We start from the raw sequence: 18,208 nt of genomic DNA, 5'->3' as shown, positions 1-18,208 counted from the left end.
TCCCAGTGGCCTTGCAAATGAAATACTAGAGGCGCTGCATGCTGAGACGCGTGGACTTTTCTGGAATCTGGAGAACTTTCCAGGCGTTCCCGGTTCAATATCCATTCATCGTCATTCTTTGTGACTGCCGGCTCAACTCCCGATCCGCAGACGGGCTGATAGGCCTGCTGCCTTGACCAGCAGCACTGTTCTCTTTGAGCGCCAGCAATTGCTTCGCACGGAAAGTCTCGTAATGGATCTGCGAGGTGGTTTCGATGAGGTCTTGCAGGTGCGTGCGAGTCAGAAAGTTCCTCAGCGACACAAACTCGCAGTGGTTCTCATCCTCGACATTGATCACACCCCAGCGATTCTGGCGGCCACGCACTGATCGTCCACCCACGACGATCGAGTTCTCTGATCCAACCACGGCGAAGGGGATGAGATCCTTGATACTGCTGTTTGTGGCACGTTCCTCTTCATCTTGCTCGTCATTATCATAAGGGTACATTCGCAGGTTGTGGAACGTGAATTCTTCCTTGATTCGCTCCTTGAAGGCCATGCGCTCCTCCAAGGTCAACGAATCAGACTTCGCAATCACAGGAACCACGTTGACGACATCAGACAACTTCTTCAGAACCACAATATCTATGGGCTTGAGGCTGGAGAGAGTTAGTATATTCTTGTGCGGAATCGAGCATTGATGCTACGGGCAACGTACGCATGACCTGATGGTTGAATGAAAAAAAGACAACAGTGAACACGGGTATCTTGGATGTATCGCTCTCGTTGCGCCGTAAGCTCCTTTCGCAGGTATGCCGAGTGCTGGTCCTTGATGTACTTGACAATGGGATCCCAACTATAGCGAGTTAGATTGCCGCAGTATCAATGTGGATCGTGACTCCTTACCATCTGTCGTTGTTCACTTGATCACCGTAGCCTGGAGTATCAACAATGTTGAGCCGTAGGCGTACGCCATTCTCCTCAATTACTATCATATGTTTTTAGCACTTCTCCAGTATGTGGAAATCTTTGAGCGCACCGTGAGAGACTGATTGGATCTCGGTTGTACTTCGGACAGGCTCAGAGGGAGAGAGGCGACCTTTGGAGTCTATGAGATGAGATGCGAAGATGGTGTTTATAAGGGTCGATTTCCCCAATCCTGTTTGACCTGCAGCAATTGTCAGGCATCAGAACCTGTCGCCATAGAGGGTGTACTCTAGCCATACCAACGCAAATGACGTTGAATTGGAAACCACGTTTGAGGAGTTTGCGTTCAATCTGGGTAGTAATGCTGTCGAAACCGACATGGCTCTTGGGCATCACGGGACCTTGTTGGGGAGACATTGCAGTTGCCATGATGGGCTGAGCAGGGTGGAAGCCTGAGTATGCTTAGAACGAGGAACAAACTGACTTCAGGACAGCGCGTCAAGGTTGGGTTCGTTGGTCGATCAATCACTCAATGATGAAGGAAACAGCTTGGGAAGAAGAGCTTCGGCAGACATTTGAAAGGGGGTTCGCGCTAGCGCGCAGCCTTGATTTCTTTTCTGTAAAGTCAAATCAATACTTCCCCCAACGAAGTTCCATCCACGACCGAATCACCAGAAAAGAAGACTGTGAATTGCCTCAGCTACTCGTCATGGCCCTACACCAGCAGTTTCCCCGCCTGCTCTTGCCCTTCGCGACGGCCTCTCCAATTACAATATCACCATTACGTGCAAGGACCGCCCCCCTTCTCGGACATATCCTACAACCCATTTTACAGCTATCAGTTACCATGTCCACAGTCACACGATTCGACGTCCCATCAATATTAGCTGGGCTCTGGGAATCAATTCTGCGAGCGGTGCCGAAAAAGAAGACATCACATAGGAAAAAGCGTCAACGATTCATGGCTGGGAAGGCTTTGAAAGATGTGACTGCCCTGAATAAGTGCTCGGCTTGTGGTAATGTGAAGAGAGCGCATCTGCTGTGTCCGTTTTGCGTCAATGGTTCGTATCAACCTAGTTGGATACTAGGACTTTGCTAAGCTGGATTTCTTCAGAGATCAGAGATATGTGGGGTGAGAAGGGATCCGAAGGGTCTAAAGAGACGACAGCAACGGTGGACGCATGATACATAATTGCATACGAGATCAGGGGCTCCATTTGGCGGTACAGCGTGGTGCAGAGGAGCATTAGGTTGGCGTATGGTGTGATGCAAAAGCTTCAGGTTCCGTGCATCAGCGTACAATGAGCATAGATTATCATTCGTTCCTAGCTGCAAACCTTTGAGTGAATCATCAGACCGTTGCAAGGTTGGGGCATGATTCTCCCATTCATGGCTTGCTCGAAAGATGTAAACCCTGCCAGTAGAGGAAACCTCCAGACTCCCGAAGCTCACTTCTTTAACCTTCACAACGTTCTTCGCTAATGATATTCCCTTCTATTCAATCTTGCGAGGTCCAATTACCATCAATTGTGCAACAACTTCTGTAATTCGTGAAATATGGTACGCTCATTACCTCAGATTCAGGGAACGTATTTGACTTTAGCCAGTCAAAGCAATACCTTACCACGCACACCATCGATCATGGTAAGTCTACAACTAATCGACGTTTTCTTTACAATGTCCTTACTCATCAAGCTTTAGCCCATCCCACAGACATCTTTTCCCTAAGCACTACGGCATCTCAGATCCTCTCCTCTTCCGGCTCTTCGTCCATCCGAGTCCACTCCACCAACCAACCGGATTTTCCCCTCTTTCAGACTCTCGATAATGCTCACAAATTAGGCTGCCACCATACCGCCATAAGCACAAATGGGCAGGTAGCCGCAAGCGTGGGCTTTGAGGGCGAAGTCAAAATCTGGGCAGTACGAGATGATGGGCGGTGGAGTGAAAGGACCAAGATTGTGGGTGCGACTTTCCCTTTTCCACCTTCTCCAAAGGTTTTCGATATGAAGAGACTCGAATCCTGACATCTGTGCAGATGACAACAAAGCGGGAGAAATCTGGTCGATAGCCCTCTCTGAGGATGGACAATACCTTGCTGCTACGTCTTTTGATGGGAGAATCAACGTATGGGACAATCTTGCAGATGGGGTCAAGATTCGCGAATTCGAGACGAAAGGAAGTTTCGGGATGAGCATAGACTTAGTCTGTCGCTATTTAAAAGGGTGCGAGAAATGGTGGCTAATATATTGGTAGTCCGTGAATGGAAGATTTACTGCTTCTGGGCATGAGAATGGTGGAATTTACATCTTCAACAATGATACCGGAAGGTTATTCCACTCACTGCCCGGCAAGTCGCCCACTTTTGGAGTGCATTGACATCTGCTAAGTTCTTGCTAGGCCTCGTCAAGCCTGTACGAGCGGTTGCATTTTCCCCAAGAGGTACGCTACTCGCAGCTGCTGGTGACTCCAGGGTGATTGCCTTGTATGATGTCTCTTCTGGCGACCAGGTAGCAACTCTTACCGGTCACGGAGCATGGATACTATCGTTGGACTGGAGCGATAGCGGAGAGTATTTGTTGAGCGGGTATGCTTGTGACACTGTGGGCTTCTCCGAGGCTTTCTAATGATGTGTTGCAGCGCATTTGACGGCAAAGTCAAGGTCTGGTCTATCGAACAGCGAACATGTGTCGCGACACATAGGGAGACGGAGAAGACCCTTTGGAGCGTCAAGTGGTTACCGAAGACGGGGAAGAATGAAGGGTTTGCTACAGCTGGAGCGAATCGGAGCATTTCTTTCTATAGGGAAGCTACAGGTGGATGAGCAGGGCGATGAACCAGTGTCTTGCACCTAGAATCCCAGATAATTCCGTCCTCTCGTGGGGAGGCAGCGCCGAGTCTGCAACCGAATCGAATCGTCCGAATCCAGCGCCAAGCTCGAATCAATAGAGATCCAAGAAGCTGCACCTAAAGACCGCTTTGTTCTCTGACGAAGTGTCTCGCAACGATGCCCATTCATCGTTGAGAATGTTATGGCTATCTTGCCGCGATGCTGGAAGGGAATGAACTTTCCGGCTTCCTTGAAGAGAGATACTTTATGTCTCAGCAAATAGACTCGTTTGCAGTTGTGGCAGCACCGTTGCAATTTGGGCCGACCTTCAGCCAGGTCCAACCCGTTAATGATGTTTCAAGCCACCAACATTATATTTTACGGCAGCGGAATGCCTTTCAACTCTGGCAATATTATTGATATTCATAGGAACACTAATAAATACAAAGCCTTCAAGAACATTTTTAACCCGTATGCTCGGCTTTGTTTGAAAACTTGTTTTGTTCACCCATTCCTAACTATATTCACTATACCTAGATGAAAATGTCAGAGGCACGACACATTCTACCCGTAGACAAGGCTGACGGAAAGGCCGTTCAAATATGCAGGTACGCGGAATCGGCCAAAGGATGGTCCGAGGCTCAGACGCGAATCTGACTGGACACGCCAAAATGTGGCTAAGGCCTAGTTAGACGCTTGTTATTATTAGGCAGTCGCAAGCCAAAACCCCTGAGTTTTCCCCCTTCAGGTTTCACGTGCCTCGCTCTTCTTCCTTTCTTCCTTTCTTCCTTCTCTTTCACCTCTTTTCATTATCATCACCAAGTAACCCTTCTTCATTTTCACATTTGACCTCCAGTCGCTCTTTAGCACTCAGCTCATTCTGTCGCAATCCTCTTGCCCAACACACACTCACTTAATTTAATTCTCGCTCTTGTAATCGACCCACCAGACCAAAGCAACAACAAACATTCTTCGCCATGTTCGCCAAAACCGCTTTCGTCTGCGCTCTTTTCGCCGCCTCTGCTCAAGTTGCAGTTGCCCAAGCAGTTGTACAGCCTGCCTGCTTCATGAAAGTCTTTTCGTATGAAAGCTCCTCCAACGTCGAGGTCGCCGTATAAGCTAACACCCAACGCAGCTCATTCCAGACCGCATCACCTGGACATTACGCAGCCGACCAGAAAACTCTTTGCTGTAAAGAAGCGGCTGAGTTCAAGTCGCGTATCCAGTCGGATCTTTGCCCTTCTGGAGACCAAGCCGCTGCTTTGTCTTCATACAAAATTGCGTGCGAGGAGGCGGGTTATGGCTGTATGTTGTGAAGCCCTTTATTCACGTGGTTCATCGATCATTAGCTAACTCAGCGACTCTCTTAGCGTGCTCTAACTCATCTTCAAGCTCGACATCTGCGTCAGGCACAGCATCTCCATCAGCCAGCTCCAACAGCTCAGCGCCTTACCCAGTCGTATACACGTCCACGTCCACATACTTTGATAAAGAATGTTCATGCACAAAAACCACAGCTGTTGTGTAAGACACCAAAATCCGTTGACCATAATAGCTCTTCGACTGACTCTCGTCGACAGCACTAGTGGCGTAGCTGGCGCTACTGGACTTGCAACTGGAACCGGCGCATCGGGCCCCTTCGCAACCGGCACCGCAGGCTCGGGCTCGAGCTCAGGATCAGGCTCAGGCTCAGGCTCAGGCTCAGGCTCAGGCTCAGGCTCAGGCTCAGGCTCAGGCTCAGGCTCAGGCTCAGGCTCAGGCTCAGGATCGGGTGCAGCCTCCGGCTCTCCAATCACACCCGTCTCTCCGTCAAAGACTGGATCCGGACCAAGCTTTACTGGGGCCGCAACAAAGAATGTTGGCTCTGTCGCTGCTGGACTTCTGGCAGTCGCTGGTATCGCCATGGCCCTGTGAATCACCTAAAACTCCATAGTGGGTCGATGTCGCTTGTCATATGTAGAGCCTACTCGAGGCATCGCTTTGGCGGAACATTACGCATCTCCAGCGGCAACGCCAAGTCATACTTCGAACTCTTCGCTTTCTTCTGAGCAGATGCACATTTTATAGACAAGCAGTGCTGGCTTGATGACAGAGATCTTGGGATAGTCAAACAGCAGGACTAGGAGCAGTCTTTGCTCATCACCTATATTTCGCTGTGGGTAGTTCGGACTAATTAATTCATGCATTGTCTAATCATGTGAAAGATCCCTATTCTTCAAGGCTTGAATTTCAGTAGTGCGAATACCCGTAAACACGTAGGATTGTATATCGAGAAACCAGTACCGAGAATTCGATCAGTTCTGCAAAGGTTGACATTCTTTTGCGCGGTGGGGGAAGGTCAGAAAGCCTGGGCTTCTGTCATTGTCAGTGTCTAGAGTTAAATACGAAAAGATTTAACCGATGTTGGCTCAATCGTCCCCGTAATCATCAAAAGTAGTATGTAGCGATCATGCACTCGTTATGTGCGCAATCTAGAGCAGTTGCTTCACTGAAGGTTGGTTTGACATTCGCGTTATCAGACAGTCACTTTCATTGACCCTGTCAGAATATCAAATGTCTGCGCCCAAATGGCCGCCTTCACCTTCGATTCTTGGCCACAGAGACAACAGCAAAGACTCTGGCAGCTTCGAATGTCGCCTCGAGAATCCCTCCCTACAAAGGCCTTCTCAGAAAGCTGAAGGAAGTTTACAATGTACTTGGGAGAGAGACGCAGCTCACTCTCGCGGAGAAAATTCTATACTCGCATTTATATAGCGTCGAAGAATCTCTGCTATCAAACACCCAAAGTGGCAAGGTTGTCCGGGGAAATGCCACTCTCAAACTCAAGCCGGACAGGGTGGCCATGCAAGATGCATCTGCACAGATGGCGCTGCTGCAATTCATGTCTTGCGGCCTCCCATCTACTGCAGTGCCTACGAGTATCCATTGTGACCATATGATAGTCGGGGAAAGAGGCGCAGACGTTGATCTTCCTGCTTCGATTACCGGTAACAAGGAGGTCTTTGATTTCCTAGAGTCAGCGGCCAAAAAGTATGGGATCGAGTTCTGGCCGCCTGGCGCGGGTATTATACATCAGACTGTCCTGGAGAATTATGCTGCGCCGGGCCTCATGATGCTCGGAACCGACAGTCACACTCCAAATGCCGGCGGCTTGGGTGCCATCGCTATTGGTGTTGGTGGCGCAGATGCAGTAGATGCCATGGTGGATGCGCCGTGGGAATTGAAAGCTCCCCGAATTCTGGGTGTAAAACTGCAAGGGCAGTTGAGCGGTTGGGCTGCCCCAAAAGACGTTATCATGAAGCTGGCAGGTCTCCTGACTGTACGGGGGGGCACGGGTTTTATCATTGAATACTTTGGCCCGGGTGTGTACACTCTCAGCTGTACTGGCATGGCTACAATATCCAATATGGGAGCCGAAGTGGGTGCCACGACGTCGTTATTTCCGTTCACGCAGAGCATGATGCCTTACCTGCGATCGACGCATAGATTTGATTTATTGCGCGAAGTCGGCAGCTACGCTCTACTGAGTGGAGAGGGAAACCAGTTGCTCCGCGCTGACCCTGAGGCCCTGTACGACGAAGTTGTTACTATCGACCTCTCTAGTCTTGAACCGCATATCAACGGACCATTCACGCCAGATCTCTCCACGCCTCTTTCACAATTCAAGGATGCGGTCAAGATCAACAAATGGCCGGAATCTTTTGGCGCAGGATTGATCGGAAGTTGCACAAACAGCTCGTACCAGGATATGACCAGGGCCGAAAATATTGTCAAGCAAGCATCAGCTGTCGGTTTGGAGCCCAAGGCCGACTTTTTCATCACACCAGGCAGTGAGCAAATCCGAGCAACACTTGCCCGCGACTCGACGTTGGAGACCTTCTCCTCCGCTGGTGGCACTGTCCTAGCCAATGCTTGCGGACCATGCATCGGCCAGTGGAAACGTACCGATGGCGTCTCGAAAGGTGAAACGAATGCCATTTTCTCATCCTATAACCGTAACTTCAAGGGGCGAAACGATGGCAACCCATCAACTATGAATTTTCTTGCCTCACCCGAGATCGTCACCGCTATGTCGTATGCAGGCAGCACAATCTTCAACCCACTGACCGACACCATTCCCACGCCCTCTGGCAACCCATTCCAATTCTCTCCTCCTTCAGGACTCGACCTCCCGTCTGCAGGCTTTGCCCAAGGCAAGCCAGAGTTCGCCCCAAATCCTGGTGTTCCTTCTCCTGACCATCCCGTCATCATATCTCCAACTTCCGATCGTCTGGCCGTTCTTGAACCGTTTGCTCCATTTCCTGCTGGAGAACTTGAAGGTCTCCGTGTCCTATATAAAGTCAAAGGTCAATGCAGTACGTTATAATTTCCGAGGCAATTCTTCCCCATTCACGCTGTCTTACGAGTCGTCAAATATGTCTCCAGAGTTGTCTGCTCGTGAGACATGTCTCGCGATTTCTAAACCCCCCCCAAAAGAGTAAAGCTGACTCCGAAATCATCAAGCGACGGATACAATCTCCGCTGCAGGCCCATGGCTTAAATACAAAGGCCATCTACCTAATATAAGTGCGAATACGCTGATTGGCGCCGTGAATGCAGAGACTGGCGAGACAAACATCGCTTACGACCATTATAATCTTGCAGAGTCTGGTGAGCCGCCCAAAAGCGGCATTCCGCAACTAGCTGAGAAGTGGAAGAACCAAGGGAAAGAGTGGATGGTGGTTGCTGAGAGTAACTACGGCGAAGGTAGTGCGAGAGAGCATGCTGCGTTGCAGCCCAGATATCTGGGCGCGCGTGTCATACTCGCCAAAGGCTTCGCTAGGATACATGAGACGAATTTGAAGAAGCAAGGAATCGTACCTCTGGTCTTTGACCACGAGGACGACTATGAAACAGTCCGGGCAGGAGACGTGGTGTCTACAATCGGTCTGTATGACATGTTACGAAACGGCGGCAAAGGAGACGTAAGTTTGAAGTGTGTAAAGAAGGACGGAGAGCAGATAATCAAGGTCAGACATACGATCAGCAAAGATCAAGCTGGATTCATATTAGCAGGGAGTGCATTGAATTTGCTGGCCAAGAAAGAAGGTACGAAGAACTAAGGTATGAAGCCGAGATATCTTAGTAACGGACATGTAAAGCATCAAATCGTGTGAAATGGTCAAAGTCTGTTTTGGTGAGTTTGTATTCCTATCCAGCTTTTTACCGCCCACAGCTCTGGGGTCAAAAGGTGTTCATTAAAATCATTCCTGTGATGCTGCATCCTTGATACAGTCCCTGACCACAGATCTCCACAAATGACCTGGTAACCCCCTTACGAGCTTCCACTGCTCTTCGCAAAACGCTTGGTGGTATCTAAGCCGCTCAAAAAAAATCACCGAACCGTTCCTGCCTTTCATTTTGAGGAATGTCAAACTTGACTGTTCCTTCGCGGGATCATCTCTTCACAGCCTTCGGCCTCGGCTTACACTCGTCCCCCTGTACCGCGTGCAACATGACCTTGTTCACCGTCTGTGGAGTATTCACGGAATACCCCTTGCTCCAATCATAGCTCACGGCATAGGCAAAAATATTCCCGCCCCGATTGAAGGCGGTACTTGAAATGGTCCCTCCAACCTCTGGATACCCTTTCAGGCGATGCTTCGCGTCTTTGTCCCAGAAGTGGAATGTGCCGTCAGAGCCTGCAGTACTGAATGTCCCGTGAACGGGATGGAATGAAATAGCATTGACGGAGTAGACGTTGCTGATGTCTCTGGTGTTGGGTGGTGTTTGTCTGTGGCATTTGAAGCTGAAATTTGAAGATGAATCTTTCTCTTCGACGTATTGAATGGCGCAACGGCCTTCTATGCTGCCGACGGCGAAGCCAGAAGAATCCGAAAAGCAGGTTACCACGCGGGTCTGCCACTTCAGTGGAGATTGTAGGGTCTTGTAGAATTCGGTTGGTTTGTCGAGGTTCACGATGTTGATGTACCGGTCCGCTGTACCGATGACGAGGAGGTTGTTTTTACTATCGATGCTGTAAACTCTCTCTTGGCACCCGACACTTGCTACGGGGTTGGGTTGCCGTAGATCCCAGTATTTGACTGTCTTGTCCCAGGACCCCGTCACAAGCACTGGTGTAGCTTGTCCAGGGACATCGATCATGCGCACGCAGCGTATTGGCTGGTCGTGGGCAGCGACTTGCTGAGCAGTAGTAGCGCCAGCGCCAAGGTCGAGGAGGCGAGCTGCTTTGTCGGCACCACCGCCGACTACTTTCGTACCATCCTGCGACAAGTGTCAGTGTGGGCGCCCACAAATACACAAGATTGAGATAGATACCTTCGACCAGCAGCAGCTCAGTACAGGACCTTCATGCTCGAAGAGAGCTTTCCCTTCACTCCCTCCTTGTGCGTTGATTTCGTAGATGCGGACTTTCTTGTCCCATGATGCAACGGCGAGATGTTCTGATTGGGGGGAGAATGAGATATCTGAGATGCTGTCTTCTGGTGGGTTGCTCAGTGTAACGTCTTTCGAGATATCGCCCGTGGTACTGTTTGCGGCGGATGCACTTGAGTTGGTTGCACTTCCGAAGAGGCCGGACATTTTTGAGGTCTGAGAACTGGCAACACAGAAAAAAAGTGGAGAGCAACAAGGGAAGAAACGGGAAAGTGTTGAAGCTCTCAGCCCATTTGTTGTAGCGAAAGGATTACTTTACCCCTGGCCATAATGTCAGGACGCTTCAAGCAGTTGCCAGTATCGTCCAAATTCCAGCGCGTCCTGCGCGTCTGCGTCTGTACATTTCCGCGCTAAGCCCTACCGACTTTTCTGAGCCAAAACTTGTGCCACAATCTCTCTTTGTTCTCTTCACTCCTCGCTCGGATAATCGCACTCAAAGCTTACAAACGGAGAAGTCGATACACTCGTGTTTTAGGCTTCTCACGATTACACATAGTGCTTTGGGAGAAAGTCCCCGGACACCTCTTGCTCCTTGGAGTACTGAGAAAGCGGAAACGCACCCCCATAAAAGCAACTTTCGGGGTTCACCTCCTCCCCACCTCTCCTACCCTCATAACCCCTTTCCTGGCTGTTGGTACTCCTCTCACTTTCTTCTCGGGCGCCGGGGTGCAGTCTGAGAGATCGCATGGGCGAAGATAAGAGTCCGAGCTCGACTGATCTGTGCACCGCATGGCTTGGGTTGGGAGTGGGGAGAGGAGGTCATGATCGTGTTTGGATGTGAGGAAGGGAGCTCATAGGTGCGTGGATGGAGGATACATTCGTCGAGATGGATAGACATGTGATTGCCTTCTTCTGACTTGCTCTGGTTTCCGGATTGGAGCGAGGAAGATGATGGTAACTCAATGGGGCTTACAGCTGAGGCGAGGAGTCCCTATCATTCTTCTCATTACTACGGCTCTGTATCTTGGGTTTCTGGTCCTTCGCGTTCCCTAGCACCATCGTCATGGGAGCAGAAGACAGAAAAGGCAAGGTGTGCTCGGTCATACGGGCCAGACGTCCATCAAAAATCTGTTCATATGATGATATAACAATCATAGAGTCAAGCACTTAGGCACTCTGCAGACCCAGTGTGGTGTCGGAGTGCCGCTGAAGACAAGATAATGCCTTTTGGTATCTGATGAACAACAAGCATTTTTCATGAGGCCTGGGAGCCAGAGATTAGCGAACCCTATTTCCCTCATATGCACAGCATGCATTGAATAATTGGAAACTACTCCATACCACTCTTATCATTCACAAGTATGCATTATATCAGATGGCCCGCTCGAGTCGTAAGACCGAAAAGGATATCCACAAGATTATTGGATGTTCGAATATCTTTGCATCCAAGTAGTACTCGTAACCCCCGTAAGCCTCCGTCACTCCCCTCAATTGTACAGAAGAGCGACCAGCACGCTTGGTCATGTGCCTTGACCGTGGCCAGGATCGGAGAAGATGGTGTGAGTGATCACTCGCTTGTAGAATATACATTTGTGTGATAATGCAAGATGGGTCCTTTATCCTTGACTCCGGCGCCATGCAACAACGCTCAGGAACTCATTACTAATCCTTAAAACTGACATGCCCATTCGCATGCCCATTAGCCTTCCTCCGTCTTTCCTCGTCACTACTCTCTTCGCCAAGACTATATCTTTCCTCCGCTCCATCATGGTGTGGGTCCGGGCTCGCAACATGCAGCTCATCCAGCTCGCTTTCATCGAAATCTGCGGCTTCAACGTCCCTGGCTTGCCTCTTACTCCTGACCAGATGGGTGTTTGAACCTCCAAATAGACCGTCGTAGCCTGCCCTTCTGCGCCGATCCCGCCAGACGTAGAAGCCCCATACGCTCGCAAGTATGATAACTACAATCAGTGCTACCTCACCCGATTTGTAGTATGCAGCCCACTTGGCTTCCTCAAGCTTCTCTGCTTCTGCCTGTTCGGCTGATGTGCTGTTAGGGTGACCGCCCACACTCGTCTCTACCCCCTTTTCGCCATCAATCCGGGAATCCGTTGGCTTACCGCCAATGCTCGCTATATCTACACCCAAGAATCGATCAAGCATGTCTCTTGTTCGCCTGGGATAGTCGAAAGGTACCATGTGGGATGAATTGTAAAACAGAATGTAAGTCAGGTTTCGAGCTTCTTGGTAAAGTCCTGCTGGCTCTCCTTCGAAAGTCCAATGCCTGCGAGGGGCCCATGTTCCGGGAGAAAGTTCAAAACCTTTGCCGCCGTTCCATTCCATGTTGTGGATGAGCTCTTCGGTGCCGATGTGATTGCAGATAAGATCTTGGTCTCCGGAAAAGAGGATGACGGGCATTTGTTTCAGGATGTCGGGCAGAATCTGTATGGTTGGCTTGGATTTGGCGGTATTGAAATTTGAGCCCACCGCTCCAGAACATTCCGTCCATCCGGACTTCTTGTCTTTGTTGATATGCAGAGCCGCTTTGACATCATCCCTCCGCAGGTACGGAGTGACATTTGTGAGATCTGGGGGCCAATTCATACCGCAGCTGGGGTAGCTATCTCGAAGACGGACGTCGTACATATTGTAGCACTGTCCGTCCTTTTGAGAAAGTCTCAGGATTGATTGGAGGATGGACTCGCATGGTGGCAGATCAACTTTGTCTAAACCTCCTGGCTGATTGAGAGCGTCGGTGCACATTTGATGCTGCTTTTCAAGCTCATTTGCCTCGGCAGAGCCGCCCTGGATTACGCCAGCGTCGTAGGCCATTGTGAGGTACGAGTCGTATTGCTCGACGGGCGATATCCACCCGTTCCCTATAAGGAGACCAGACAGATTCCACTTTTTGGACTGATTAGGCAAATTGTTATTGGAGAGAATAGCTTGGGCTATATATGGTATATGTTGCCCTGCGTAGGATTCTCCAGCAATGTAAAGCTGTCGTAAAATTACTATTGAGCAGAGTTTTCCTTTTTAACGGTGGGTACTCACATCATTATCCTCGTACTCGGGGAACATTTCGAAGAACTTTTTCAGGAAGAGAATCATTTGATCAGCCATATCCTTGAGCTCATGAATGTAGCTATCTGTATCAACATAGCTGAAGCCTGTCCCGACAGGATTGTCGACGAAAAGGATGTTGGCGAATTCATCCCAAGATCCATCATTGTATCGAAGAGTCGATTCATCCTTTAGTCGGTAGGGTCCAATCTCCATTAAAGCACCATCCATCGAACTGCAGCCCGGTCCGCCATTCAACCATAATACCGTCCGTTGCCGATTGGCTATATGGCGATTCTGAAAGTGCCAAAAGAAGAGATTGCCATTGTGCGCAGGATTGACTTCGATGTGACTATGAGAATGTCAATCCAAGTACAGGAGATGGGATGATCTTTGCCCTCTTACCCAGCATGCATTTTCAGAAGCGGGCCGTCTGGCTGGCCAGGCAAAGACTGGACATAGTAGTCTGCTGCAGTTTTCTCTGCCGCCGAGACATTCCACATCCACATACATAAGCTGAGCCATGTCCAGATCGCGAATGAGGTAGGAAGCAAATGTCGCTGGACAGGACCAAGCCGTGGGCCAGGCATTACCGGGTCGCAACGTCGTCGCACACACAGTTGGAGGCAACCTTCTATGCCCTCGTGCCTGTAGTCTGATAATCGATAGGGACGAGGTGTCCTTGGCTATGGCGGGAGCGTCCTCATCAGGCAAGAGAAGGAAGCGCTCCTTCCCAAATTTCGCTATCTAGCCGGTGGCACCTTGCCGAAGACTAACAGCCAGGCTTGAGACTTGTATAACAACGGTGAGAATGCGGTCTTCTGAAGAATGAGATTCAAATGTGCTGATGAAGAAGCATCTCTAGTACTCTCAATAATTGTAGGTAGCTAATGGTAGAAAAGTGCCCGGGCCTTCAGGTGCGCTGTGCCGCCGAGGCGGTACCTAGAGCCAAGAGTAGAGTACACTAGAGGACCTCGGTCTCGAATCTCGATCAATATGTCACTTGCGACTCGCGACACCACTCATCATCTTCCGCTGGCACCTACAGGCTTGTCATGATGGCTACACAGGAAGACGATCCCTTCGATTCCCTTCTCACTCTCGAAGATGACTTCTACAAAGAGGGTTACGAGTTGGGGGCTTCGGACGGTAATCGCGCCGGACTGATTGAAGGCCGCTTATTCGGGCTCGAAAAGGGCTTCAAGAAATACGCCTCGATGGGCAAATTGTATGGAAGAGCAGTGATATGGACAGGGAGACTTCCAGTCTTACAAGATACTCCTGTATCTGACAGGCAAAATGCCGGCACTGCAGACATGCAGACAATTTTTACGAGCCAATCAGTACAAGAGAGCAGCGGAGGAGGTGTTCAGCCTGAAGTAGAAACACTACCAGGACGAACAGAGGTCCCCAGTCTACTTGCCAATGTGCGCTTGGAGAAACATCTTCGAACGCTATATGCTCTTACAGAGCCAGAGAGTCTCTCAACAGCTAACGACGAGAACTCTGTGTCGGAATTTGACGATCGCTTCAGTCGTGCAGAGGGCAAAATCAAGGTCATAGAAAAATTGACTGGTGAGACGGGGTCACAAGCAATTCCTGGACGCTCTCCGTCCAGCTCGTCTGGACTAGAGCCAAAAGACAGGAAAGTCAAAAGAGGAGATGGTGGTATCGAAAGTGTCAGCAGCCTGCATGCTAGACATTAATCTTCATATGTAGCATCCTGATCTCTGGTCTTCTATGCTGCCTCTAGCACTGCTCCAAAGCTTTTTATTTATCTCCCCGGCACCTGGTTGAGTACCCCACCATCGACCGCAATCAGCTCTCCATTGACATAACAATTCTTGCACAAGAAAATTACTGCTTGTGCCATCTCCTCATCACTGCCTGGCCTATCCGCGGGCACATGCCCTTTCTCTTGGACCTTTTCCGCCGGCATGTGAGTCTTGTTACTGTCATCGCTCTCCTTCATGGTCATCTCGCTTGGGAAGTAGCCCGGAGCTATGCTGTTTACCCTTACCTCCGCCTTCTCAAATTCTGCACTCATGAGCTTGCTGAGGTGTACCGTGGCTCCTTTTGCCGCGTTATAGGCGAAGTGGCCTTGACTGTGCCTCATTATGCCGCTCATACTTGAAATGACGATGACAGAAGGCGAGCGTGGAGCAAATTTTTCTCCAATGGATGCCTGTAGGAGGGGCAGGAATGCGACGGTGCTGAAATAAACGGACGTTACATTGGTCTTTAATACACTGGACCAGTCATCGACCGACTCGGCTTGCCAAATCTTGTCGTGTAACTCGTCCGCAGAGGTGGAGTCCGGTGGGGCCTTGGGCCCGGAAACGCCTGCGTTCGTTACTGTGCGGGTGGGATCAGTAACAGAAGGTTATTGGCAGTGAAGAGACGAAGCGACACACTGAGCAAGTTGAGATATTTTTCCTTTGAGGCCAATTTTTGGACAAGCTTCTCGAGATCTGATTTCGAAGTGACGTCACATGGTCCAATGCTACAAGTGTATTGGTCAGCGTTCTTTCTCCTATTAGCTTGCCGGTTGACTTTACGGTATGATATGTCCTCCTCCTTCTGGACTGTGGTTTTTGGCGGCATTTTCGAGTGCTTCCATCCGGCGGCCTGTGATATAGACCTTGGCGCCTGATTCCGTTAGCTGTCGGGAATGTTGTTCATGTCCTTAACTCTGAGGAAAGACTCTACAGATATAGCGAAAGGCTGAGTGTCTCACCATTAGCAGCCAAGGCTTGAGTTGCCATCAGACCAATGCCTGTACCACCTCCAGTGACCTACATCATTACCGAGTTAGCCGTTCCACTTCAAGACAGACTTCAAATTACAAGACAGGTCTGAGGAGCTTTAAGGCCTCAACATCTACTTCGTGTTCCAGCAACAAGTCCTGAGCCTTAAGACAAAAGTATTGAAAGGGAAGCAATTGCTCGGAAAGGGTGCGTACAAGGCAGACATAGTCCTTTACAGAGAAGATATCTTGAACCTTCAGTTGATGCGTTGATGCCATATTAAAGTGCACAAAATCCTTTGGTAGCGCTTTGGTTGTCTGTATAAAGTGCAGTATGATTAGAAGATATCAAACATATCTGAACCATGGTCGTTGTTGTACCCGGAATTGTGACCCCACGTCATCACAAGCTTCTTTTCACATGTGCAGATCGTGCAGATCCTTATGCAGGGCACAAGCTCTAAGTACTTCTAGCCTCAGCGAATTCATTTCTACTTCAATGTCACCAACTCTTCAGCACTTGTAGGATGTATAGCCACGCAGCTATCAAAATCCTTCTTCGTTGCACCCATCTTGACTGCTACACCAAAGCCCTGCAGCATCTCAGAGCAGCCACTTCCCAGAATGTGCAATCCAACCACCTTCTCCTCTGGACCGACACAGATGAGCTTGTAGCTCGAAGGCGCCTTCTCATTTGGCTCCATCATGGCATAGTACATTGCCGTGAAACTCGTATTGTATACCTTGACTTTGTCATCATACTTCTCACGGGCTTCTGGTTCTGTCTACGCAAATTTCGGAGTCAGCATCGCTTATCTGACGTAGGTAATAGAATTGCAAGACAGGTCTGGGAAGTAGAAAAGTCTTCTTGCTCCCGAAAACGTGTTTCGCGACTCAACTTCAATACCAAATGGGAATGATCAGTCTTGGAATGTACCTACCATGCCTATTGAGCCGACTTCTGGGTGGGCAAAAACGACAGAGGGAATGTTTGTATAATCTAGCTTTGCATTCCTGAAGTCAGGGCCGCCGAAGAGTCGATTGGCAAGTTGGCGTCCGGCCGCTATCGCAACCGGAGTCAACTCGATCTTGCCGCAGACATCTCCAAGGGAATATATGCCGTCAATATTGGTATTCTGGTAGTCGTCCGCAATGATCTGGCCGCGTTCATTCTGCTTCACGCCTGCTTTATCTAAACCTAGATCTTCGACTTCGGGGTTACGGCCAATAGCCCAGAGGAGGCAGTCGATGTCAAGAGTACCCGATTTATTTTCAGAGTCTGAGTAATGCAATTTCAACCAGCCAGCTTTCTCAGGGTGCTTCTCCACTTCAGATTGCGAGGAGTTTCGGTGTATAATTATACCTCTTACAATCTCGCAGTCAGTATTGCCTATTGAAGGAGGGGTTATGAACACGTTGCGAGAGTTAGGACTGCCAAGACATGTCACAAGACTCAATACTTGGTCAAAAAGACGAACATGGAAGCTGAGATTACGTACTGGCGCTCATATTCGGATACGATCTTGTCTTGGATCATTGGGTCAAAGTTACGCAAGAACTTGTCGTGTCTAATGAACAGATGCGTCTCGCTACCAAGGTGGTGGAACATGCCGGCCATCTCAACAGCGATGTAGCCTGCTCCGACAAGAGCCACCTTCTCCGGCCTCTTTTCCAAGTCGAAGAAACCATCAGAAGTTATGCCCAATTCGCTTCCTGGAATTTTCGGAATGTTTGGGTGGCCGCCTGTGGCCAGTAGGATTTTTTTAGCGCGAATGGTTTCTTTGCTGCCATCGTCGAGGACAACCTCGGCTTCATTCTTCGAACGGAGACGAGCGCGACCGTGAAGCCATTCAACGTGATCGTTTCCAAGGTTTTTAGCATAGATGCCATTCAGGCGTTCGACGTAAGCATCACGCTTGTGTTTGAAGGTTTTCCAATCGAAAGGAGCGGTCTCCTTGATAGAGAAGCCGTATGCTTTGGCTTCATGTAGGGTTTCTGCAATTGCCGCAGCGTTCCAGGTGACCTTCTTGGGGACGCACCTTGATGAAGATCAGTATGCCAGGAATTTCTTTGTGAGCTCTATGGATGGTCCGAACCCAACGTTGACACAGGTACCCCCCAGGCGATTACTTTCTACAGCGATAGTCTTCGCACTCCATTGTCCACTAGCCCTTCTTGCAGAGGCCAGACCACCACTACCTCCTCCAATGACGAGATAATCACACTCTTTAGTGATAGGAGCCATGGCTGGGAAAGAGACAGAGAAGTGACGGGAGAATGCGGATAGC

General features: G+C 49.6%; 9 protein-coding genes across 9 annotated transcripts; 4 read left to right on the top strand and 5 right to left on the bottom strand.

Moving 5' to 3' along the window:
• Positions 1 to 94: 94 nt before the first annotated feature.
• Positions 95 to 1,335, bottom strand: HO133_010629 (uncharacterized protein; the record flags this gene model as incomplete). Its single annotated transcript, XM_037301481.1, has 5 exons — positions 95 to 638; positions 698 to 835; positions 886 to 967; positions 1,019 to 1,147; positions 1,206 to 1,335. The coding sequence occupies 5 exons, from the start codon at positions 1,333 to 1,335 to the stop codon at positions 95 to 97; spliced, it is 1,023 nt and encodes a 340-aa protein (XP_037153115.1).
• Positions 1,336 to 1,753: 418 nt separating this feature from the next.
• HO133_010628 (uncharacterized protein) lies at positions 1,754 to 2,091 on the top strand (the record flags this gene model as incomplete). The annotated part of the gene is made up of 2 exons (XM_037301480.1): positions 1,754 to 1,967; positions 2,021 to 2,091. 2 exons carry the CDS (start codon positions 1,754 to 1,756, stop codon positions 2,089 to 2,091), a joined length of 285 nt encoding a protein of 94 aa, XP_037153114.1.
• A 372-nt stretch (positions 2,092 to 2,463) lies between these two features.
• On the top strand, positions 2,464 to 3,730 carry HO133_010627 (uncharacterized protein; the record flags this gene model as incomplete). Its single annotated transcript, XM_037301479.1, has 7 exons — positions 2,464 to 2,466; positions 2,514 to 2,550; positions 2,608 to 2,871; positions 2,945 to 3,111; positions 3,163 to 3,256; positions 3,307 to 3,493; positions 3,547 to 3,730. 7 exons carry the CDS (start codon positions 2,464 to 2,466, stop codon positions 3,728 to 3,730), a joined length of 936 nt encoding a protein of 311 aa, XP_037153113.1.
• A 1,341-nt stretch (positions 3,731 to 5,071) lies between these two features.
• On the bottom strand, positions 5,072 to 5,640 carry HO133_010626 (uncharacterized protein; the record flags this gene model as incomplete). The annotated part of the gene is made up of 2 exons (XM_037301478.1): positions 5,072 to 5,184; positions 5,220 to 5,640. The coding sequence occupies 2 exons, from the start codon at positions 5,638 to 5,640 to the stop codon at positions 5,072 to 5,074; spliced, it is 534 nt and encodes a 177-aa protein (XP_037153112.1).
• A 545-nt stretch (positions 5,641 to 6,185) lies between these two features.
• HO133_010625 (uncharacterized protein) lies at positions 6,186 to 8,838 on the top strand (the record flags this gene model as incomplete). The annotated part of the gene is made up of 3 exons (XM_037301477.1): positions 6,186 to 6,230; positions 6,282 to 8,091; positions 8,240 to 8,838. The coding sequence occupies 3 exons, from the start codon at positions 6,186 to 6,188 to the stop codon at positions 8,836 to 8,838; spliced, it is 2,454 nt and encodes an 817-aa protein (XP_037153111.1).
• A 334-nt stretch (positions 8,839 to 9,172) lies between these two features.
• HO133_010624 (uncharacterized protein) lies at positions 9,173 to 10,318 on the bottom strand (the record flags this gene model as incomplete). Its single annotated transcript, XM_037301476.1, has 2 exons — positions 9,173 to 10,000; positions 10,055 to 10,318. The coding sequence occupies 2 exons, from the start codon at positions 10,316 to 10,318 to the stop codon at positions 9,173 to 9,175; spliced, it is 1,092 nt and encodes a 363-aa protein (XP_037153110.1).
• Positions 10,319 to 11,773: 1,455 nt separating this feature from the next.
• HO133_010623 (uncharacterized protein) lies at positions 11,774 to 13,764 on the bottom strand (the record flags this gene model as incomplete). Its single annotated transcript, XM_037301475.1, has 3 exons — positions 11,774 to 13,111; positions 13,166 to 13,526; positions 13,580 to 13,764. The coding sequence occupies 3 exons, from the start codon at positions 13,762 to 13,764 to the stop codon at positions 11,774 to 11,776; spliced, it is 1,884 nt and encodes a 627-aa protein (XP_037153109.1).
• Positions 13,765 to 14,232: 468 nt separating this feature from the next.
• On the top strand, positions 14,233 to 14,880 carry HO133_010622 (uncharacterized protein; the record flags this gene model as incomplete). Its single annotated transcript, XM_037301474.1, has 1 exon — positions 14,233 to 14,880. The coding sequence occupies one exon, from the start codon at positions 14,233 to 14,235 to the stop codon at positions 14,878 to 14,880; it is 648 nt and encodes a 215-aa protein (XP_037153108.1).
• A 68-nt stretch (positions 14,881 to 14,948) lies between these two features.
• HO133_010621 (uncharacterized protein) lies at positions 14,949 to 18,165 on the bottom strand (the record flags this gene model as incomplete). The annotated part of the gene is made up of 9 exons (XM_037301473.1): positions 14,949 to 15,529; positions 15,589 to 15,677; positions 15,733 to 15,823; positions 15,912 to 15,969; positions 16,137 to 16,238; positions 16,427 to 16,705; positions 16,862 to 17,285; positions 17,420 to 17,959; positions 18,017 to 18,165. The coding sequence occupies 9 exons, from the start codon at positions 18,163 to 18,165 to the stop codon at positions 14,949 to 14,951; spliced, it is 2,313 nt and encodes a 770-aa protein (XP_037153107.1).
• Between the last annotated feature and the right edge of the window lie 43 nt (positions 18,166 to 18,208).

The sequence above is a fragment of the Letharia lupina genome (assembly GCF_014066315.1).
Source record: "Letharia lupina isolate WasteWater1 chromosome Unknown contig_9, whole genome shotgun sequence".
NCBI classification, from domain to species: Eukaryota; Fungi; Ascomycota; class Lecanoromycetes; order Lecanorales; family Parmeliaceae; genus Letharia; species Letharia lupina.
Note: the sequence above shows the minus strand (reverse complement) of the source record. Positions and strands in the feature narration are given on the sequence as shown.